This window comes from Hyperolius riggenbachi, chromosome 2 (genome assembly GCF_040937935.1).
Source record: "Hyperolius riggenbachi isolate aHypRig1 chromosome 2, aHypRig1.pri, whole genome shotgun sequence".
Taxonomy (NCBI): Eukaryota; Metazoa; Chordata; class Amphibia; order Anura; family Hyperoliidae; genus Hyperolius; species Hyperolius riggenbachi.
In genome coordinates, this window is record NC_090647.1 from 27,017,161 (window position 1) to 27,041,352 (window position 24,192).

General features: G+C 47.7%; 1 protein-coding gene across 2 annotated transcripts in view; it reads left to right on the forward strand.

Annotated features, from left to right (window-relative positions):
• Positions 1-276: 276 nt before the first annotated feature.
• LOC137545400 (E3 ubiquitin/ISG15 ligase TRIM25-like) overlaps positions 277-24,192 on the forward strand; it is a 29,563-nt gene continuing 5,647 nt past the window's right edge. Inside the window, exons 1-2 of one of the 2 annotated variants that reach the window (XM_068266583.1) lie at positions 277-350; positions 1,519-2,033. In XM_068266583.1, coding sequence (XP_068122684.1) covers positions 281-350; positions 1,519-2,033 — 585 coding nt within the window. In that variant the 5' untranslated portion in view covers positions 277-280. Of the gene's footprint in view, positions 351-972; positions 1,148-1,518; positions 2,034-24,192 lie in introns of those variants that run through there. The other variant, XM_068266584.1, reaches the window with a different exon arrangement.

Here is a 24,192-nt window from a genome sequence, read left to right on the forward strand (position 1 = left end):
GACGGGTTCAGCTGCACCTGAATGGAAGTATCCCCGTCTTCCTGCAACATTGCCTAGAAGAACAAGGAGGAACATCCTTAACTTAGGGCAGCTGCTTATTACAGTGGCAAATTCAGCCAATGACGATTAATTACCACCCTGTTCCCATTTGCCCAGTCCCCATGTCCTCTTCCTTAGAAATTATGTGCGGTGGCTGCAGCTTTACTGTTGCTAGGAAACAGCAGGACTGGCTTCCTGCCATGTGACCAACCACACGGGACTTCCTGGAAGCGTGATGGTGATGCAGCAGACTGATTGCCTTTGCCTGGTGGTTTGCTCTGGATGTGACCCCTACCTGCAGCAAAATCAAGGTATATGGAAGGTGTGTGTGTTTGTAGTGTATGTGTGTACAGTGTGTGTGTGTGTAGTGTATGTGTGTACAGTGTGTGTGTGTAGTGTATGTGTGTACAGTGTGTGTGTGTAGTGTATGTGTGTACAGTGTGTGTGTGTGTGTAGTGTATGTGTGTACAGTGTGTGTGTGTAGTGTATGTGTGTACAGTGTGTGTGTGTAGTGTATGTGTGTACAGTGTGTGTGTGTAGTGTATGTGTGTACAGTGTGTGTGTGTGTGTGTGTGTAGTGTATGTGTGTACAGTGTGTGTGTGTAGTGTATGTGTGTACAGTGTGTGTGTGTAGTGTATGTGTGTACAGTGTGTGTGTGTAGTGTATGTGTGTACAGTGTGTGTGTGTGTAGTGTATGTGTGTACAGTGTGTGTGTGTAGTGTATGTGTGTACAGTGTGTGTGTGTAGTGTATGTGTGTACAGTGTGTGTGTGTGTGTGTAGTGTATGTGTGTACAGTGTGTGTGTGTAGTGTATGTGTGTACAGTGTGTGTGTGTAGTGTATGTGTGTACAGTGTGTGTGTGTAGTGTATGTGTGTACAGTGTGTGTGTGTAGTGTATGTGTGTACAGTGTGTGTGTGTGTAGTGTATGTCGGCCGCAATAGCAGTATAGGGGGCGATATTGTAGCTGGGAACGCGAAGAATCACTCGCGTTCCCAGCCTGTCGGGTCCTGACGGTGAAACCGGAAGTAGCCGCCGGCGGGGACGGGAGGATCAGAGAGACACGGTGAGGGCACCGATCAGCTGCAGGGGGCTGAGGGAAGCCCCAGGTGAGTAAAACTCATTTTTTTATGACTTAAGGAGACTTCACTTTAAGGAGAGATAAATTGTGAGTTAAGGTTAGATAACTCAACATAAAAGCTGTATTAATTAACCCCAGTGTCTATTAAGTAATTTACTTGATGGACAATATAAACAAGTTAAAAAAAAAAATATATAAAGTCAAAGTTCCTGATTCATTTTTAGTTGTAGAAGTTTCAGTAGTGATAGCAGGCAAAGTGCGTTACTGTAGTCTGAGTCAAAAGCTCTGTTGTTGCAATCTGGATTAGCTCAGCCTCACCCCAGGCAAATGATTATACAACTGCTTGTGGGACACTCTCTGACAAACAGAAACTCATTCTATTTCCTTTTTCTGCTGCAGCGATGGCGTCCGCTGATCTGAGCAAGGAGCTGGAGTGTCCCGTCTGTCTGAGTGTTTATACAGATCCTGTAAACCTGAGATGTGGCCACAACTTCTGCCAGGTCTGTATTGATCATGTGCTGGATACACAAGAGGGGTCTGGAGGTTATTCCTGTCCTGAATGTAGAGAGCAGTTTATGGAGCGGCCAGCACTGCAGAGGAACATTGCCCTGAGGAAGATAGCAGAGAGTCTCATGTCTACTCCAGATCAGAAGGAGGCCGGAGTCCGCTGTACTTACTGCATTCACTCTGCTGTACCGGCTGTTATGTCCTGTCTGCATTGTGACGCTTCTCTGTGTGATAATCATCTGAGAGCCCACAGCAAGGCACCAGAACACGTCTTGTGTGACCCCAACACTTCCCTGGAGAACAGGAAATGCTCCGCCCATAAGAAGATCCTGGAGTATTACTGCACTGAGGACGCTGCCTGTATCTGTGTGTCCTGCAGGCTGGATGGGGAACATCGGGGACACCAGGTGGGCATACAGTATAAAATCCCGCCGGTTAAATAATGGCGTCGCTAAAGTGTTTTAAAATGATAAATATAATTTTGACATAAAATGATAATCGTTTTATGTCAAAACGATATTTATCGATTCATGTCAATGCAGCTCCCTAAAGTGCTTTTAAAGCCATAAATTGAGGCGCTGCTAAGTGCTTTAAAGCTATATATATATATATATATAGCTGGTTACTAAGTGACTGGGATTAATATTCAGAAAAGTGAGTAGAGCCTAAGAAAGCCAATCAATATTCACCTGTTCATTTTCAAGGGGAATATTAAAATCTGGTCGGTGAAAAATGGCGCCCAGCACCGTTAGATAAAAATGGCGCCCCATTCACTTACATTATCAAACGATAATTATCGTTTTAAAAGGTCAAAAAATGGCGCCGACCTTTTGAATGAAATTTATCGTTTTAAAACTTTTTTTTTGTCCTGTCTGAACGATATTTATCGGTTTAACCCCTGCTTTGCTGCCGTTTGGAAAATATCTGCCCGCCGGCTTTAAAGAGACTCCGTAACAAAAATTTCATCCGGTTTTCTTCCATCCTACAAGTTCCAAAATCTATTCTAATGTGTTCTGGCTTACTGCAGCACTTTCTGCTATCACAGTCTCTGTAATAAATCAACTTATCTCTCTCCTGTCAGACTTGTCAGCCTGTGTCTGGAAGGCTGCCAAGTTCTTCAGTGTTGTGGTTCTGTGATGCATCTCTCCCCTCCAAGCCCCTCTCTGCACACTGCCTGTGTGTTATTTAGATTACGGCAGCTTCTCTCTGCTCTATTATCTTTTACAAGCTGGATAAATCCTCCTCTGAGCTGGCTGGGCTTTCACATACTGAGGAAGTACATATGGGCAGAGCTGTCTGCACTCTGCAGGAAGAAACAGCCTGACACTTCAGTGGAAGATAGCTGCAGGGGGAAAGAAACACACAAATGATCTCTTGAGATTAAAAAGGAAGGCCGTATACAGCCTGCTTGTGTATGGATGTATTTTCTATGTGTGGACATACTGTACATCAACCTACTTCCTGTTTTGGTGGCCATTTTGTTTGTTTATAAACAAACTTTTTAAAACTGTTTTTAACCATTTTTAATGCGGCGGGGAGCAGCGAAATTGTGACAGAGGGTAATAGGAGATGTCCCCTAACGCACTGGTATGTTTACTTTTGTGCGATTTTAACAATACAGATTCTCTTTAATGTTTAATAGCAAAGCCCCCTTAAACGCTAAAAACACCAAATTTGCAGGGAATGTTAAGAAAAATAATACGAACAAGAGAAATTTTTTATTTTTCAAAAAGACCTTATAGTTTTTGAGAAAATAGATTTTGAATATTCTCCTTCTGACCGTGGGAAAATTAAACGCCCGCCGACTTTAGCGGTTAATAAGCCCCTTTAAATGCCAGAAACGCCAAATGTGTAGAGAAATGTTAACAGTGGGAACAAGAAGATTTTTTTTTTTCAAATAGACCTTATAGTTTTTGAGAAAATCGATTTTAAATCTTCAAAGAGAAAAATTATCTATTTAAATCGCAATGACATTTCTGCGGAAACAATTCCCGCCGACTTTAGCAGTTAATAGCAAAGTCCCCTTACATCCTAGCAACACCAAATTTGCAGGATATGTTAAAAAGATACTGGGAAACAATATTTAAAAAAAAAATTGAATTTTTTTTTTTATTTAAATTTTTGGGTTATGTTCTGAGTGTGGGAAATTTTTTGAAAAAATGACGTGGGGTCCCCCCTCCCGAGCCTCTGTAACCCCTTGTCTCCCATGCAGGCTGGGATAGCCAGATTGCGGAGCCCCGGCCAACTGGGGCTTCGCACCCTGAGCTATACCAGCCCGCATGGTCCATGGTATGGGGGGGCTCAGGGGGGGAGGGGCGGCCAAGCCTTCCCCTCCCCTCCCGGAGCCCTTGTCCAATCCATGCACAAGGGGCTCTTCCCTACCTCCAGTGCCCCAGGAGGAGGTGGGGGTGACGACTCCCTGGGGGGGGGGGGTTCATGGTGGCATCTGGGAGTCCCCTTTAAGAAGGGGACCCCCAGATGCCCACTCCCCTCCCAGGAGAAATGGGTTAAATGAAATAAAAACGCAACCACGAGAAAAAAATCCCACGCCAATTAGGTCCCACGTCTGCGACCTTCTGATACATCTTGATTGAAGATCTCCGCCACCCCGACGCCACACACGCCGCCCCCGCCGCACTGCTCTCTGCTATACTAAGTATACTATACAGACGCATTACCGCTAACTCCCGCTGCCCTCCCTGCCTCCCCCCACCTGTCACCCTCACCCATGCTGGCACCCAATGCACCCATTCCGGCTATCCCAGCCTGCATGGGAGAAAAGGGGTTACAGAGGATCGGGAGGGGGGAACCCATGTCATTTTTTCTAAAAATTTCCCACACTCAGAACATAACCCAAAAATTTCAATTTTTTTTTAAATATTGTTTCCCAGTATCTTTTTAACATATCCTGCAAATTTGGTGTTGCTAGGATTTAAGGGGACTTTGCTATTAACTGCTAAAGTCGGCGGGAATTGTTTCCGCAGAAATGTCATTGCGATTTAAATAGATAAATTTTCTCTTTGAAGATTTAAAATCGATTTTCTCAAAAACTATAAGGTCTTTTTGAAAAAAAAAAAAAATTTCTTGTTCCCACTGGTCTTCTTAACATTTCCCTACACATTTGGTGTTTCTGGCATTTGAAAGGGGCTTTGCTATTAACCGCTAAAGTCAGCGGGCGTTTAATTTTCCCACGGTCAGAAGGAGAATATTCAAAATCGATTTTCTCAAAAACTATAAGGTCTTTTTGAAACAAAATTTTTTTCTCTTGTTCGTAATATTTTTCTTAACATTCCCTGCAAATTTAGTGTTTTTAGCGTTTAAGGGGGCTTTACTATTAAACATTAAAGCCGGCGGGCAGATATTTTCCAAACGGCAGCAAAGCAGGGGTTAAAACGATAAATATCGTTCGGGCAGGACAAAAAAAAAAGTTTTAAAACGATAAATTTCGTTCAAAAGGTCTGCACTATTTTAACCTTTAAAACGATAAATATCATTTTAAACAAATATCGGGCCGAAGGGGGCGCCATTATTTAGCCGGCGCCATTTTTCACTGGACGCATTAAAATTGCTGCAATTCTTGCACTGTTAATGGCACAAGCCTCAAACCTGGTGCAGTTGGTTATTGGGTCACTGGGCTTCAAATTCAGAAAAGGGGGTGGAGCCACAAACAGCTAATCAGATTTGTTTTTAATGATGCCACAGACCTGAAAGCTCACAAACTTGGTCATTGAGTGACTGTGTGTCCAGGTTACAAAGAGCCAAAAACAAATTTCACTAGTAAAATATAAACTGCAGACCTTCTTACACTGTTAATGGCAAGGGTTCTCAAACTTTGCCCAGATGGTCACTGGGTGACTGGGATTCATTTTCAGGGGAGTGGAGCCTATAATAGCCAATCAAAATTCACATGTTGATTTTCAAGGGGAATATTTAAATTGCTGCCATTTTTACACTGTTAATAGCAGATGCCTCAAACCTGCTACAGTTGGTCATTGGGTGACTGGGGTTCAAATGCTGGAGAGGGGCAGAGTCACAAACCGCCAATCTCATTTATTTAATTTCTATGGGAATAAACAAATTATTGATGCCAAAGCTCACAAACTTGGTCATTGAATGTTTGTGTGTTACGGTTAGAAATAGTGGGCGGTGCCAACACCAGCCACATACATACCCGGACAACGCCGAGTCATCAGCTAGTATATATATATATATATATATATATATATATATATATATATATATATATATATATATATATATATATATATATATGTATGTGTGTTAAATGCAGTAAAATTACAGTTACTGTATTAACATGTACTAGCTGACCCGCGTCGTAGCATACGCCGCATCTTCTATTTATCTAATGGAGTACGTGCCTCAACCTTGAAGCAAGAAGAAGAAGTAGGCTTTCCATGAGAAAAATTATGCGTGCTCAAACACCAAGTTTAACCCTAGCAAGCCTGGCTTTGCAAATCTGGCCTAATTGGCTATTCATGAGGCAATACTCATGCAAATATGCATTTGCTTTCGCATGCCAAACTATGCAGGGTCAAAAAACCAATACCGCAAAGCGGTCGCCCTGCAGGAATTAGTTCATGCTACATTATCACTATCCAGGAGCACCACGGGGAGGATTCCCAATTCCCCCATACAACAGGGGTGCCGCAGGGTCCCAGGCTCTCTCACTGCCTGGGAATCACAGCGGCACCCCGGAGGGGGAGGCTTGGTGGCGCAGCCGACCCTCCAAATGTGGCCAGCGCCGGGGAGAGCCGTCCGCACCCACCTCCTAATATTAAAAACAGGCACTTACCTTAACGTCCATTGCGTTCTGCTACATGCACATTAAGGCCTAGTGCACACCAGAGCAGTACGGCAGCGTTTTTCCGATCCACTTGCGGATGTGGAAATGCTTGGGTAATGTATTTCAATGGGCTGGTGCTTACCAGAGCGGGAGGCGTTTTGCAGAAACGCATACTCCCGGGCTGCTGCAGATTTTTGATTGCGGGGGCGTTTCTTCCTCCAATCTTAAGTATAGGAAAACCGCAAACCGCTCTGAAAAACGGCAGTTCAGAGCGGTTTTGCAGGCGTTTTGTTACAGAAGCTGTTCAGTAACAGCTTTACTGTAACAATATATGTAATCTACTACACCAAAAACGCTTCACAAAAATGCAAAATGCTAGCTGAAACGCTACAGAAAAATAAGAAAAAGCGTTTCAAAATCTGCTAGCATTTTGTGGATCTGCTAGCGGTTTTTGGTGTGCACCAGGCCTCACTTGGGGCACTACATGAGAAAGGAGTGAAGCATGGATCACCCCAAGCTTTAGAGCTCAGGGCTGGCTCACATACAACACTCTAGAGAGGGGGGGCAGGCGCAGACAACTCACTCCAGGGCTCACACCACTGGAGCAAGCCATCCACCACTTGCCTCCAAAGGATACAACTGCAAAAAAATGCTTTCCATGAGAAAAATTATGCGTGCTCAAACACCGAGTTTAACCCTAGCAAGTCTGGCTTTGCAAATCTGGCCTAATTGGCTATTCATGAGGCAATGCTCATGCAAATGTGCATTTGCTTTAGCATGCCAAAATATGCAGGGTCAAAAAACCAATACTGCAAAGCGGTCGCCCTGTGGGAATTAGTTCATACTACATTAGCACTATCCAGGAGCGCCACAGGGAGTATTCCCAATGCCCCCATTTTATACAACCGGGGGCACCGCAGGTCCCAGGCTCTCTCACTGCCTGGGAACCACAGCGGCACCCCGGAGGGGGAGGCTGGCTGGCACAGCCGACCTCCCCAAGCGTGGCCAGCACCGGGGAGACCCGTCCGCACCCACCTCCTAATATAAAAAAACAGGCTTTTACCTTAACGTCCATTGATTTTGCTACATGCGCATTAATATTCTCATGGAAAGCATTTTTTGCAGTTGTAGCCTTTGGAGGCAGGTGGTGGATGGCTTGCTCCAGTGGTGTGAGCCCTGGAGTGAGTTGTCTGCGCCTGTCCTCCCCCCCCCCCCCCCCCCCTGGAGTGTTGTATGTGAGCCAGCCCTGAGCTCTAAAGCTCGGGGTGACCCATACTTCACTCCTTTCTCATGTGGTACCCTCAAGTTAATGTGCATGTAGCAGAACGCAATGGACGTTAAGGCAAGTGCCTGTTTTTAATATTGGGAGGTGGGTGCGGACGGCTCTCCCTGGCACTGGCCACGCTTGGGGGGGGGAGGGGGGGTCGCCTGCACCACCCAGCCTCCCCCTCCGGGGTGCCGCTGTTGTTCCCAGGCAGTGAGAGAGCCTGGGACCCCACGGTTGAGGTTGTATAAAAAGGGGGCATTGGGAATCCTCCCCGTGGCGATCCTGGATAGTGCTAATGTAGCATGTAGCAGGGCGACTGCTTTGCGGTATTGTTTTTTTGACCCTGCATAGTTTGGCATGCGAAAGCAAATTTGCATGATCATTGCCTCATAAATAGCCAATTAGGCCAGATTTGCAAAGCCAGACTTGCTAGGGTAAGGCCTCTTTTCCATGGACTGTTCATAGGCAGTGAAATGCCTATCAAACTCTCACAACTGCTCACTGCTGCCTGGTAACTGATTGTTGCTGCCTGGTATCTGCTCACTGCTGCCTGGTAACTGCTTGCTGAGCACACAGCTCAACAGTCCATGGAAAAGAGGCCTTAAACTTGTTTGAGCACGCATACATTATCTCATGCAAAGTACTTCTTCTTGCTTGAAGGTTGAGGCACGCCCTGGGGGCAGGGCACTACTTCTTCTTCTTGTTTGAAGGTTGAGGCACTTACTCTGTTATATATATAGATATAAATGTATTTTTTTCAGCTCATTTTTTTAAATGTAAAAAAAGACCTGGGCTGGGGTTCCCCCTCCCAAGCCTCTGTAACCCCTTGTCCCCATGCAGGCTGGGATAGCCTGGATGTGTAGCCCCAGCCACGTGGGGCTTCGTACCCTGAGCTATACCAGCCCGCATGGTCCATGGTATGGGGGGAGCCAGGCCTCCCCTACCCCCTGGAGCCCTTGTGCTCTTCCCCTCCTCCGGTGCCCCAGAAGGAGGTGGGGATGACGACTCCCTGGCGGGGGGGGGGGGGGGGGGGGCGGGGTACATGGTAGCATCTGGGAGTCCCCTTTAAGAAGGGGAAACAAGATGCCCCCTCCCCATTTCCATAAAGGGTTAACAGAAATAAAAATGCAACAACGAGAAAAGTCCTTTAATATTCTCAATTAACTATAAATACTTACCTGTACCTTACCTTTTAAAAAATGTTCCCATGCCAATATCCTCGGAAAGGTCCCACGCCAATATCCTCTATCTTGTAACCTTGTTCAACTTGATTACAGATCTCCACACACCACCACCACACGTGCCGTTCCCCAGCACACTGCTCTCAGCTATACTATAGCTGAGAGCAAAAGCATCTTTAAATTTCCCTCCGAGGCTTCTTAGGAACCAGTGTGGGGCCATGTAGGGAGATTTAAAAAAGATTTGCTCTCAGCTACATCAGTATAGCTGAGAGCGCTGTCACTACTGACACTGCACCGCCGGCTTCCGCTGTCCTCTCCACCTGCCCGCACCTATCACCCTCACCCATGTTGACACCTAGTGGGTGCACTAGATGCCAGCATGGGTGGGGGTGACAGGTGTGGGGGGCAGGGAGGACAGTGGGAGCTGGCAGTGCAGTGCCCGAAGGGTCAGCGCTCTCAGCAATACTTAGCATAGTGGAGAGCAGCGCGGGGGAGCGGCAGTGTGTGGCGTCGGGTGTGGAGATCTTTAATCAAGGTTGCATGTTCAAGGATATTTACGGACTTTACTCGTTGTTACGTTTTTATTTCTTTTAACCCTTTATGGAAATGGGTAAGGAGTACTATGTAAGGGGGTGGGCACCTGGGGGTCCCCTTCTTTAAAAGAAACTCCCAGATGCTACCATGAAACCCCCCCCAAGGAGTCGTCGCCCCCACCTCATCCTGGGGCACCGGAGGTGGGGAAGAGCCCCTTGTCCATGGATTGGACAAGGACTCCGGAGGGGAGGGGCAACGGAGCCCCCCATACCATGGACCATGTGGGCCACACGGCTATCCCAGCATGCAAGGGGTTACAGAGGCTTGGTAGGGGGAACCCCACGTCATTTTTTTTTTATTTAAACAATGAACAGAAAAAAAAACACATTTATATACATGTATATACCACACACACACACACACACACACACACACACACACACACACACACACACACACACACACACACACACACACACACACACACACACACACACACACACACACACACACACACACACACACACACACACACACACACACACACACACACACACACACATATATAAAATCGTGTGTGTGTGTGTGTGCCGCGATCACTCGAAAACGTCTAGACCAATTTGAACAAAACTTGGTATACAGATCCCTTACTACCTGGGATGATATGTTGCGGGTGTCTCGCATCCCCCCTGCACACCTGGGCGGAGCTACAAGCAGCAAATCAGATTTCACCCATTCGTGTCAATGGATAAAAATGTAAAAGGCTGCTATTCTCACAGTAATCAAGCCCCCACACTTGGCACAGTTGCACAGTTGGTCACTTAGTGACCGAGGTTACAAATCCAGGAAAAGTGGGCGGAGCATAAAACAGCCAATCAAATTTCAGCCATTCATTTTTAACCTCCCTGGCATCCTGATTTCCGCGTCCATGCGGCCGTGGGCGTGTTTTTCGTTAATATTTTTTTTTTATTTATGTAGCTAGCCTGGTGCTAGCTACATGACTTCCCCCATTGGCTTGGCTCCCCCATGTGTTTTTATTTTTTTTCCGGCGATACTTATGCGTCCGTGATCCCGCGATGAATGCGACTTCCTGCCTGGGCTTCTGTCGTCTCCATGGCAACGATCGGACATGACGGCATGACGTCATTGACGTCATGCGGCGTTCAGATCCACCCCATAGCGCAGCCTGGTGGTGATTGGCCAGGCTGCGCTATGCGTCCTGGGGGGAGGGTCCTTTTGCGGCGGGTAGCGGCGGATCTGCGGGTAGCGGCGGCGATTGGATACAACATGTAGCTAGCAAAGTGCTAGCTACATGTTTTTAGAAAAAAAAATTGTAAAAAGAGACCGCTCCTAGCCAGAGCTCGTCCGTAACGCTAGGGAGTTAATGGGAAAATGTAAACTGCAGCCATTCTTAGACTGTTAATCGCAGGATTCTCAAACTTGGCACACTTGGCCACTGGGTGAAGGAGAATAAGATTCAGGAAAATGGGTGGAGCCTACAACAGCCAATCAAAATTCACCTATTGATTTTCAAGGGGAATATTGAAACTGCTGCCATTCTTACACTGTTTATGGCAGAGGCTTCAGACTTGCTACAGTTGGTCATTGGGTGACTGGGGCCCAAATTCACTAAAGGGGTAGGGCCACAAATAGCCAATCAGATTTCCTGCTTCCATTCACACATTTTTTTATGCCAGGAACCTGAAAGGTCACAAACTTGGTCATTGAGTGACTGTGTGTCCAGGTTACAAAAACTGGGTGGAGCCAAAAACAAATTTCACTGGGAAAAAATAAACTTCAGCCATTCTTACACTGTTAATGGCAGGGTTGTCAAACTTTGGACAGTTGGTCACTGGGTGACTGGGATTAATATTCAGGGAAGTGGGTGGAGCCTATAATAGCCTATCAAAATTCACCTGTTGATTTTCAAGGGGAATATTTAAATTGCTGCCATTCCTACACTGTTAATAGCAGATGCCTCAAACCTGGTACGGTTGGTCAGTGGGTGACTGGGGTTCAAATTTAGAAAGGGGCGGAGCCACAAACAGCCAATCAGATTTGTTTAATTTCAATGGGAATATACAAATTATTGATACCAAGGACCCCAAAGCTCAAACTTGATAATTGAGTGAATGTATGTCAAGGTTAGAAAAAGTGGGCAGCGCCAACAACTACATTTTTTACATGGGAAAATATAAACTGCAACCATTCTTACACTGTTAATGGCAGGGTTCCCAAACTTGACACAGTAGGCCACTGAGTGACTATGATTAATATTTAGAAAGTGGGCGGAGCCTACAACAGCTAATCAAAATTCACCTATTGACTAATTTAAGGGGAATATTTACATTGATACCATTCTTACACTGTTAATGGCAGAGGCCTCAAACCTGATAAAGTCAGTCATTGGGTGACTGGGGTCCAAATTCACTAAAGAGGGTGGAGCTACAAACAGCCAGTGAGATTTGGTAGTGGCTGGATAGTGTACTGGTTAAGGGCTCTGCCTTTGACATGGGAGACCAGGGTTTGAATCCTGGCTAGGTCAAGTACCTATTCAGTAAGGAGTTCAAGGCAAGATTCCCTAACACTGCAGGGTGGCCTCTTGAGCGCGTCCTAGTGGCTGCAGCTCTTGAGCGCTTTGAGTCCGACAGGAGAAAAGCGCAATACAAATGTTTAGATTATTATAGATTGATTTCAGCCATTCTGTTATTAGCAGAGTTCTCAAACTTGACACAGTTGGTTAATGGGTGACTGGGATTCATATTCAGGAAAGTGGATGGAGTCTACAACAGCCAATCAAAATTCACCTATTGATTTTAAAGGGGAAAATTTGCATTGCTACCATTCTTACACTCTTAATGGCAAATTCCTCAAATCTGGTACAGTCAGTCACTGGGAGACTGGGGTTTAAATTCTGAAAAGGGGGTGGGCTACAAACAGCCAATCAGATTTGTTTAATATCAATGCAAAAATGCAGCGTATTTAATGCCAAGGACCCCAAAGCTCATAAACTTGGTAATTGAGTGACTGTATGTCAAGGTTAGAAACAGTGGGTGGAGCCAAAAACAACAAACTTTTTACACGGGAAAATATAAACTGCAGTCATTCTTACACTGTTAATGGCAGGGCTCTCAAAGCTGACACAGTTGGGCACTGGGTGAATGTGATTAAGATTCAGAAAAGTTGGTGGAGCCTACAACAGCCAATCAAAATGCACCTATTGATTTTCAAGGGGAATATTGAAACTGCTGCCATTCTTACACCGTTAATGGCAGAGGCCTCAAACCTGCTACAGTCAGTCATTAAGTGAATGGGGTTCAAATTCACTAAAGGGGCGGAGCCACAAACAGCCAATCAGATTTCTTTGCTGGATAAACTGCTTCTATTCACACAATTTTGATGCCAGCAACCCGAAAGCTCACTAACTTGGTTATTGAGTGACTGTGTGTCAAGGTTAAAAACACTGGGTGGAGTCAAAAACAGATTTCCCTGGGAAACAAAACTGCAACCCTTCTTCACTGTTAAGGGCAGGGTTCTCAAACTTTGCACAGTTGGTTACTGGGTGACTGGGATTAATATTCAGAAAGGTGAGTGGACCTAAAAAAGCCAATCAACATATGCCTGTTTATTTTCAAGGGTAATATTAAAATTGCTGCCATTCTTGCACTGTTAAAGGCACAAGCCTCAAACCTGGCACAGTTGGTCATTGGGTCACAGGGGTTCAAATTCATAAAAGGGGCAGAGCCACAAACAGCCAATCAGATTTGTTTTTATTGATGCCAAGGACCTGAAAGCTCACAAACTTGGTCATTGTCCAGGTTACAAAAAGTGGGCAGAGCCAAATACACTGGGAAAATATAAACCTTCTTACCAGGGTTGCTCATCCAGATTCCGGATATCCGGGTAACCCGGATATCCGACCTTTTTTACGCTATCCGGCCGGATCCGCATCTCGGATACCTGGGCCCAAATCCGGATAGCTCTATGCGGATATTTGCCCGCATACCCCGGATATCCGCAGATATCCGGGGAATATCCAGATCCAGGTACTGTTACCATGGAGATGACGTCCATGACGTCATTGAGCCAATCAGAGGGCTCCCAGCAGAAGCCCTAGCAACCAATCACAGAGAGGAAGTCTGGCCAGCCCCCCCCCCCCCTGTATATAAAGCGGCGGACATGATGGATATAGTCGTCCTTGCTTTGAGACTGCCACTGAGAAATATCTCTAGTGTGTTTGGCTGAAGCAAGTGCATTATACTGTGTAAAAACCCAGCGTTTTTGCAGCTTAACACCTGCATTATACCTGTAACAACGGGCTGGGCAGCTGCGGCGAACAGCACCATCACCGCAGCTGCCTCCGTGCCCATGTCCGCTTCTCTGCCCGTTCCTCCGTCGTCTAGCACGCAGAGGACGGGTCTGTCATTTGCTCATAGGGTCACTGTCTCGCGCGGGCGCGCGCAGAGACAGGACCTTTATGCTGGGAGGAGGCGCGTCAGCTGACCGGCTTATCGGCTGACGTCAGAGGAGACTCACGTTGCCGAACCTTGCCTGTCTGATCTCTCTACTCACCAGTGGGCCCTCGCCACTGGTGAGGTGCTCTTTTGAAAGTACCCACCAGCTCCTCTGGTGAGGTTTAGTTAAAACTATTCCGCTACTGTGACTGATAGTACCTTACCAGCTCCTCTGGTAAGGTCTAGCCAAACTATACAGTCACTTTTGCAGATAGTACCTTACCAGCTCCTCTGGTAAGGTCCAGCCAAACTATTCAGTTACTATGACTGATAGTACCTTACCAGCTCCTCTGGTAAGGTCTAGCCAAACTATACAGTCACTTTTGCAGATAGTACCTTACCAGCTCCTCTGGTAAGGTCCAGCCAAACTATTCAGTTACTATGACTGATAGTACCTTACCAGCTCCTCTGGTAAGGTTTAGCCGAACTATACAGTTACTGTTGCGGATAGTACCCACCAGCTCCCCTGGTGAGGTCTCATTAAACTATCAGTTACTCTTGCAGCTACTACCCACCATCTCCTCTGGTGAGGTCTAGCGTTAATTACAGATTGTGCCCACCAGCTCCTCTGGTGAGGCCTAGCCTTGTTGTGGCGGATAGTGCTCACCAGCTCCTCTGGTGAGGCCTAGCCTTGTTGTGGCAGATAGTGCTCGCCAGCTCCTCTGGTGAGATCTATCTATTTATTGTACTGTGCACCAAACACCATACACATTTATATATCTGCAATCTATACTTGCATTATTGGTGATCCTGCAGATCACCACATAATCAGGTATAGAGTCTGTATTATTGGTGATTCTGCAGATCACACAATAATCAGACATCTGAGTTGCTACACCAATCGTGACAATACCACTGTTGTATTGTTGTGTAGATAGCTAGTTGTGTTATGAGTGTAGTTAGTGTGTCAGTCTCTGTGCTTCTGGCTGCAGGCTGCAGCAGCTCTCTAGGTCCTGTGACTGTCTGTGTCTGTGTACTGTTGTGCACTAGAGTTGGGCCGAACCTCCGATTTTAGGTTCGCGAACCGGGTTCGCGAACTTCCGCGGAAGGTTCGGTTCGCGTTAAAGTTCGCGAACCGCAATAGACTTCAATGGGGATGCGAACTTTGAAAAAAAAAAAAAATTATGCTGGCCACAAAAGTGATGGAAAAGATGTTTCAAGGGATCTAACACCTGGAGGGGGGCATGGCGGAGTGGGATACATGCCAAAAGTCCCCGGGAAAAATCTGGATTTGACGCAAAGCAGCGTTTTAAGGGCAGAAATCACATTGAATGCTAAATGACAGGCCTAAAGTGCTTTAAAACATCTTGCATGTGTATACATCAATCAGGTAGTGTAATTAAGGTTCACTACTAAACAGGTATACAGTGACGGGTCCACTGAACAGAACAGGTATGCAGTGGCGGGTTCACTGAACACAACAGGTATGCAGTGGCGGGTTCACTGAACAGGTATACAGTGGCGGGTTCACTGAACAGAACAGGTATACAGTGGCGGGTTCACAGAACAGGTATGCAGTGGCAGGTTCACTGAACACAACAGGTATGCAGTGGCGGGTTCACTAAACAGGTATACAGTGGCGGGTCCACTGAACAGAACAGGTATGCAGTGGCGGGTTCACTGAACACAACAGGTATGCAGTGGCGGGTTCACTAAACAGGTATACAGTGGCGGGTCCACTGAACAGAACAGGTATGCAGTGGTGGGTTCACAGAACAGGTATGCAGTGGTGGGTTCACAGAACAGGTATGCAGTGGCAGGATCACTGAACAGGTATGCAGTGGTGGGTTCACAGAACAGGTATGCAGTGGTGTATGCAGTGGCAGGATCACTGAACAGGTATGCAGTGGTGGGTTCACAGTACAGGTATGCAGTGGTGGGTTCACAGAACAGGTATGCAGTGATGGGTTCACAGAACAGGTATGCAGTGGCAGGATCACTGAACAGGTATGCAGTGGTGGGTTGGTTCACAGAACAGGTATGCAGTGGTGGGTTCACAGAACAGGTATGCAGTGGCAGGATCACTGAACAGGTATGCAGTGGCAGGATCACTGAACAGGTATGCAGTGGCAGGATCACTGAACAGGTATGCAGTGGTGGGTTCACAGAACAGGTATGCAGTGGCAGGATCACTGAACAGGTATGCAGTGGCAGGATCACTGAACAGGTATGCAGTGGTGGGTGGGTTCACAGAACAGGTATGCAGTGGCAGGATCACTGAACAGGTATGCAGTGGTGGGTTCACAACAGGTATGCAGTGGCAGGATCACTGAACAGGTGTGCAGTGGTGGGTTCACAGAACAGGTATGCAGTGGTGTATGCAGTGGTGGGTTCACAGTACAGGTATGCAGTGGTGGGTTCACAGTACAGGTATGCAGTGGTGGGTTCACAGAACAGGTATGCAGTGATGGGTTCACAGAACAGGTATGCAGTGGCAGGATCACTGAACAGGTATGCAGTGGTGGGTGGGTTCACAGAACAGGTATGCAGTGGTGGGTTCACAGAACAGGTATGCAGTGGCAGGATCACTGAACAGGTATGCAGTGGTGGGTGGGTTCACAGAACAGGTATGCAGTGGTGGGTTCACAGAACAGGTATGCAGTGGCAGGATCATTGAACAGGTATGCAGTGGTGGGTTCACAGAACAGGTATGCAGTGGCAGGATCACTGAACAGGTATGCAGTGGTGGGTGGGTTCACAGAACAGGTATGCAGTGGCAGGATCACTGAACAGGTATGCAGTGGTGGGTGGGTTCACAGAACAGGTATGCAGTGGCAGGATCACTGAACAGGTATGCAGTGGTGGGTGGGTTCACAGAACAGGTATGCAGTGGCAGGATCACTGAACAGGTATGCAGTCGGCTCACTGAACAGAACAGGTATGCAGCCAGGAAAAGCTAAGCCTAACTAATCTTTCCCTATGAGAGACAGACAGCAGCTCGCCCTACTCTCTCTAATGCAGGCACACGAGTGGCCGTAATGGCCGCCGCTGCCTGCCTTATATAAGGGGGGTGGGGCTCCAGGGGCTAGTGTAGCCTAATTGGCTACACTGGGCCTGCTGACTGTAATGAAGAGGGTCAAAGTTGACCCTCATAGTGCATTGTGGGGCGAACCAAACTTCCGGAAACGTTCGCCTGCGGGAGGCGAACGCGAACCACCGAAGTTCGCCGGAAACCGTTCGCCGGCGAACCGTTCGGCCCATCTCTATTGTGCACATAGGCCTGCCCAGTGCTATATTATTAGCCTTTAGCTATTAGTACTTAGTACTTATTATTATTATTAGCCTTTTATTATTAGCCTTAATAGGTACAGTATTATAGTTTAGGTAATAGGATTACTGTGCTATTGTGTGTAGTTAGTTAGTACTGCAGTTAGTTGTTAGAGTACTGTGTATCTTACTACAGGTTACTGCAGTGCTGCTGTCTCTGTGCTGAGTGCCAGTGTGTGTGAGTGTGACAGTCTAGACCGTTAGTGTGCACACTGTCTTCTACTCTGCTGTCTGTCAGTGCTGATTAAAGTCCAACACCAATTACCCCGATTGCAATAAAGTACAAGTACCCCACATCCATCAATCATCCACCATCACACAAACTAGTTGTACTATCTTCATGTCTGCTGGAACTGGCACCCGGGGAAAGGGCAAGAAAAGAGGGAACGCTGGCACCGTCACCTCCAGCAGTTCTGCCGCACCAATGTTCATTCCGCCGGTAGCCACTGCCCGTGGATGCACTGGGCGCCCAGCTGATAAGGGGAGTCACGCTGCAGATGCGCAGCAGCGTGTAGCGGCAATTTTTCAGCAGGGTCGGCGCCGCAAATTGGAGGAGAAAGACGCAGAGCCTGTGATGCAGCTAATGGTGGATGAGCAGGGAACCACCAGCTCTACAACAGAGAGCTCCACCCCACCACCACTCCTGTTGGCAGGAGCAGCAGCAGCCGCCCAGCAGCAGTGCATGACTTTGAGGAGGATATTCTGTGCACTTTAAGATATGTGGAGGAGTCACAGATGGTGACGGTGATTGTTGGGGAGGGGTCCTTGCCTGATGTGTCAGCAGAAGAGGAGTTGGGGGGTCCACAACATCCCAGCAGTTGTGTGAGGGGGAGTATGATGATGCTGATAATTATGATGATGAGGTGAAGGACCAAGACTACCAACCACAGGAGGGGGGAAGTTGTTAGCTGTGAGTCAGAGGAGGAGGATGCGTCGGTGGGTCTGTCTAAGAGGATCAGCATTGCTGACATTGGCAGGAGCAGCAGTGGGTGTGTAATGCGTGACCCACAGCCTGTTGCTTCATCTTCTGCCGCTACCACCACCAGCCACACCACTCAACCCCAGGCCCCAACCGCAACCACTGCAGGGAGAAAAGCAGCAGCCCAATCAGGGCGTAAGGGGAAATTTTTATCCCCAATACGGCAGTTCTTTGATCTTCCATCAGTGGACAGCAAGTCCGTCACATGTAAGGTATGCCAGGTGAAGCTGAGCAGAGGTTGCACCCCCGCCAACTATGGCACCTCCAGCTTCATTAACCACCAGGCAAATAAATATTACACTGAACATCAGGAGTTCCTGAGGCTAAAGGAAGCTGGCGCTGATAGTGTTCCAGCCAAAACCACCACCACCGGAACCCCCTTTGCCACTCCTGCCGACACTGAGGCCTGTTCAGGCAGCCAGTCCTCAGTGGTCTCCTCTGCTCCCTCCTCGGCTTCCTGTGCAAGCCAGAAACGCCACCAGACCTGTTTGACCGAGTCCTTTGCGGTCAGGGCTCAGCCCCCCAGCAGCCGTTGGATCCGCCTGCTTAACGGCCTGCTTGCATGAGCCATGACCTCCAAGCTCCTCCCATACTCCTTTGTGCAGGAGGGGAGCCACATGCATGCACTCCTGCAGTGCACAGCGCCGGATTGGCCTGTCCCCAGTCGGCACTATTTTTCCCGAACGGCCATCCCAGCAGTACACCGCTTCACTGTGGGCAACGTGGAATGTGGGCTTGACCATGCAGTGGGGGCGCGGGTCCATGTAACCATGGACTCATGGTCAAGCCGGTTCGGGACAGGCCGCTACCTGTCCTTTACCGCTCATTGGGTCAGTTGGTGGAAGGGGGTGAGGAGGGGACAGCAGCAGCATCAAGCCAGTGGGTGGTGCCACCCCGCAGCAGGGTCAGGGGAAGTGCAGCAGGTTCCTCTGCTCCGGTTCCACCCTCCGGCAAACCCGCCGCCGCCAAACGCCCCCGCCTCAGCAGCAGTGTGAAGGCCCGCCACTGTCAAGCGCTGCTGGAGATGGTCAGCCTGGGGAAGCAAAGCCTGACAGCACGCCACGTCCTGGCTAAACTCCAGGAGCAGGAGTGGCGTTGGCTGACCCCCAGAGGCCTTAGAGTCGGAGAGGTGGTGTCCGACAATGGGGCCAACCTTGTTGCTGCCATCCACCGGGGAGACCTCACCCACATCCCCTGTCTGGCCCATGTCCTGAACCTGGTGGTGCAGAAATTCCTGCGCACCTACCAGGTAATGGAGCCACTTTTGAAAGGTGCGCAGAAAACGGTGGGTTATTTCCACCACTCGGGCGGTGCCTCAGTGGCCCTGGAAGCCGTGCAGCTGGAGCTGAACCTGCCATGGCACCGTCTGATCATCGACGTTCCAACACGGTGGAATTCCACCCTGGCCATGTTGGAACGTCTGGTTGAGCAGAGGCAGGCTGTCAACCATAACTTGGCCAAAGTCACCGCCAATGCCACCGTGTTCGGGACCAGCACCAGCCACCTCCCGGAGATCATACGCAGTGCTGATTGGAGCAAAATGCAGCTGGTGTGCTTTGTCCTGGCACCCTTCCTGGAGGCCACCAACATGGTCAGCCGGGACTGTGCGTCAGTTTGCGAGTGGGTGACCATGGTGTACATGCTGCACAAGGCCCTGGATGCTCTGCTGGAAGTGGGAGAGGCAGCTTTGATCCAGCAGGAGCAGCAGCCATCTGCACAGTCCACCTCTGTGCGGCAGGAGGAGGATGAGGTTGAGGACTTGGAGTTGGAGGAATTGGAGGTCCCTGACCTGGAGGATGAGGAGGCACAGCCGAGTGCTGCTGCAGTGGTGCGGTGGTGGAGAAATCAGGGGGAGGCTCATGAATCAGAGGAGGAGGACAGCACTGGGGGTGATGAAGATCATGTGCCCTCTTCCCCATGGCAGTGCACATGTTGCAGTGCCTGCGCAGGGACCCAAGGGTCAAAGAGATGCATGGTCGGGAGGGCATGTGGATGCTGATGCTGGACCCACGGCTGAAGGGAAAGCTGCAGCAGGAGGAGACCCTGTGCGCCAAATGAGGGAGTTGCAGCGGTCCCTGGTTCGGCGCTTGGAGGAAGCCTTCCCCCAGACTTCCCCTCCCCTACTGTCACAGTCCAGCCAGCGCAGCAGCAGGTGCCTGCGTCCATCAGCAGCAGGCGCCCATCAAACCTGCTGTCTCTCACAAAGGCGCTGTACGCCACGCTGGTACAGCTGCCGAGTGAGGAGGAGCCTGCAGCAGCATTTGGCTCTCAAAGCCAGAACCAGCGCCTGACCCGGATGGTGGCAGACTATATGGGGTCCTACAGTGGCCTTGAGAGCAACACCCCTGTGGACCCCTTGGATTACTGGGTCTAGCTCCTGGATATTTGGAGCGAGCTGGCACAGTACGCCCTGGAAGTCCTTGCTTGCCCCCCTTCCAGTGTGCTGTCCAAAAGGTGCTTCAGTGCAGCCGGTGGCGTGGTGACTGAGAAGCGCTCTCGTCGTCTGTCCACACAGTCTGTGGACAGACTGACGTTTCTCAAAATCAACCAGGCTTGGGTGGTTGGTGAATTCCTGGCCCCTGTTGTTGGCAAGAGGGGGAAATGAAGTGGCTGGAAATCATTATGCCTGCCTTACCACCCTTTACCACCACAACCTCCAGGCTCCGTCTTGAGTCATAAGCCTGGTTCAAATTTTTTTTACAGCCGTGGTACCAACACACTAGGTGCCATAGTAAAAGAAGGATACCCGAAGTGACATGATGAGATAGACATGTGTATGTACAGTGCCTAGCACACAAATAACTAGGCTGTGTTCCTTTCTTTCTTTCTCTGCCTGAAAGTGTTAAATATCAGGTATGTAAGTGGCTGACTCAGTCCTGACTTAGACAGAAAGTGAGCAACTTTGCCCAGATGGTCATTGGCTGACTGGGATTAATATTCAGGGAAGTGGGTGGAGCCTATAATGGCCAATCAAAAGTCACCTGTTTCAAGGGGAATATTTAAATTTCTACCATTTTTAAACTGTTAATAGAAGATGTCTTAAGCTGCTGGGCGTTCTGATTCCTGCGGCCATGCCGATTTTTTTTTTTTTATATCATGTAGCTAGCCTAGCGCTAGCTACATGATTCTCCTCTTGCTGCTCTTTCCCTCCCACCCTTCCGATCGCCGCCGGCGATCATGCCCATAAGGAAATCCCGTTCTGAACGGGATTTCCTTTAGGGCTTCCCCCGTCGCCATGGCGATGAACGGAGTGACGTCGTGACATCACAGGGACTCCCGATCCACCCCAAAGCGCAGCCTGGCCGCGATTGGCCAGGCTGCGCACAGGGTCTGTGGGGTTGGGGGCCCTTTTTCGCGTCGGGTGGCGGCGGATTGGCGGCGATTGGGTAGGACACGCAGCAAGCACTTTTAAAAAAAAATTATTCAAATCGGCCCAGCGGGGCCTGAGCGGTGCCCTCTAGCGTCTCTGGACAAGCTCAGCTTGTCTAGAATGCTAGAGAGGTTAAACCTGCTACAGTTAGTCATTGGGTGACTGGGGTTCAAATGCGTGGAGAGGGGCGGAGTCACAAACAGCCTATGTGATTTGTTTAATTTCTATGGGAATATACAAATTATTGATGCCAAAGCTCACAAACTTGATCACACTTGAGTGTTTGTGTGTTAAGGTTACAAAAAGTGGGCGGAGCCGACACCAGCCAAATACATTCTCGGGCAACGCCGGGTCATCAGCTAGTGTATGTGTGTATATATATATATATATGTGTGTATATATATGTGTGTATATATATATATATATACTAGCTGATTGCCCGCCGTTGCCCAGGTATGTATTTGGCTGGTGTCGGCACCGCCCACTTTTTCTAACCCTTATACACAAACACTCAAGTGTGATCAAGTTTGTGAGCTTTGGCATCAATAATTTGTATATTCCCATAGAAATGAAATAAATCAGATTAACGGTTTGTGACTCCACCCCTCTCCAGCGTTTGGACCCCAGTCACCCAATGACCAACTATAGAAGGTTTGCGGAATCTGCTATTAACAGTGTAATAATAGCAGCAATTTAAATATTCCCCTTGAAAATAAACAGGTGCATTTTGATTGGCTATAATAGGCTCCACCCACTTCCCTGAATATAAATCTCAGTCACCCAGTGACCATCTGGGCAAAGTTTGAGAACCCTGCCATTAACAGTGTAAAAAGGCCTGCAGTTTATATTTTCTCAGTGAAATTTGTTTTTGGCTCTTCCCACTTTTTGTAACCTGGACACACAGTCACTCAATGACCAAGTATGTGAGCTTTCGGGTCCTTGGCATCAATAAAAACAAATCTGATTGGCTGTTTGTGGCTCCGCCCCTTTTCTTAGTTTTAACCCCAGTGACCCAATGACCAACTGAACCAGGCTTGAGGCTTGTGCCATTAACTGCGCAAGAATAGCAGCAATTTTAATATTCCTCTTGAAAATCAACAGGTGAATATTGATTGGCTTTTTAAGGCTCCACCCACTTTTCTGCAAATTAATCCAAGTCATCAAGTAACAAACTGTGCAAAGTTTTCGAACCCTGCCATTAGGAGTGAAGAAGGTGCTGCAGTTTATATTTTCCCGGGGAAATCTGTTTTTGACTCCACCCAGTTTTTGAAATCTTGATCCAATCGATCCCACGGATCGAGCGGGAAATCGCAACGTGTGTACCCAGCATAAGAATGGCTGCAGTTTATATTTTCCCATGTAAAAAGTTAGTTGTTTTTGGATGTTTCTAACCTTGACATACAGTCACTCAATGACCAAGTTTATGAGCTTTGTGGTCTTTGGCATCAATAAGTTGCATTTTCCCATTGAAATTAAACAAAACTGATTGTCTGTTTGTGGCCCGCCCCCTTTACAAAATTTAAACCCCAGTCTGCCAGTGACTGACTGTACCAGATTTGAGGCCTCTGCTATGAAGAGTGTAAGAATGGCAGCAATGTAAATATTCCCCTTGAAAATCAATCAGTGAATTTTGATTGGCTGTTTTAGGCTCCACCCACTTTCTGAAATATTAATCCCAGTCATTCAGTGACCAACTGTGTCAAGTTTGAGAACTCTGCCAATAACAGAATGCCTGAAATCAATCTACCAAATCTGATTAGCTGTTTGTGGCTCCACCCCCTTTAGTGAATTTGGACCCCAGTCACCCAATGACTGACTGTATTAGGTTTGAGGCTTGTGCCATAAACAGTGCAAGAATGTCAGCAATTTTAATATTCAGTTTGAAAATCAATAGGCACATTTTGATAGGCTTTTTTAGGCTCCACCCACTTATCTGAATATGAATCCCAGTCACCAAGTAACCAACTGTGCAAAGTTTGAGAACCCTGCCATTAACAGTGAAGAAGGGCTGCAGTTTACATTTTCCCAGTGAAATTTGTATGTGACTTCACCCACGTTTTGTAACCTTGGCACACAGTCACTCAATGACCAAGTTTGTGAGCTTTCGGGTTCCTGATTTCAAAATTGTGTGAATGGAAGCAGTTTATCCAGCAAAGAAATCTGATTGGCTGTTTGTGGCTCCACCCCTTTAGTGAATTTGTACCCCAGTCACATAATGACCCACTGTAGCAGGTTTGAGGCCTCTGCCATTAACAGTGTAAGAATGGCAGCAACGTAAATATTTACCTTTAACCACTTCAGCCTACAGCTTTGAAAATCTTATGCATCCGAGCAATGTTCACCTCCCATTCATTCGCTAATAACTTTATCGCTACTTATCAAAATTAATTGATCTATATCTCGTTTTTTCCGCCCCTAATTAGGCTTTCTTTAGGTAGTACATTTTGCTAAGAGCCACTTTACTGTAAATACATTTTAACAGGAAGATTAAGATAGAAATGGAAAAAAATCATTATTTCTCAGTTTTTGGCCATTATAGTTTAAAATTAATACATGCTACAGTAATTAAAACCCATGCATTTTATGTGCCCATTTGTCCCGCTTATTACACCATTTAAATTACGTCCCTATCACAATTTATGGCGCCGAT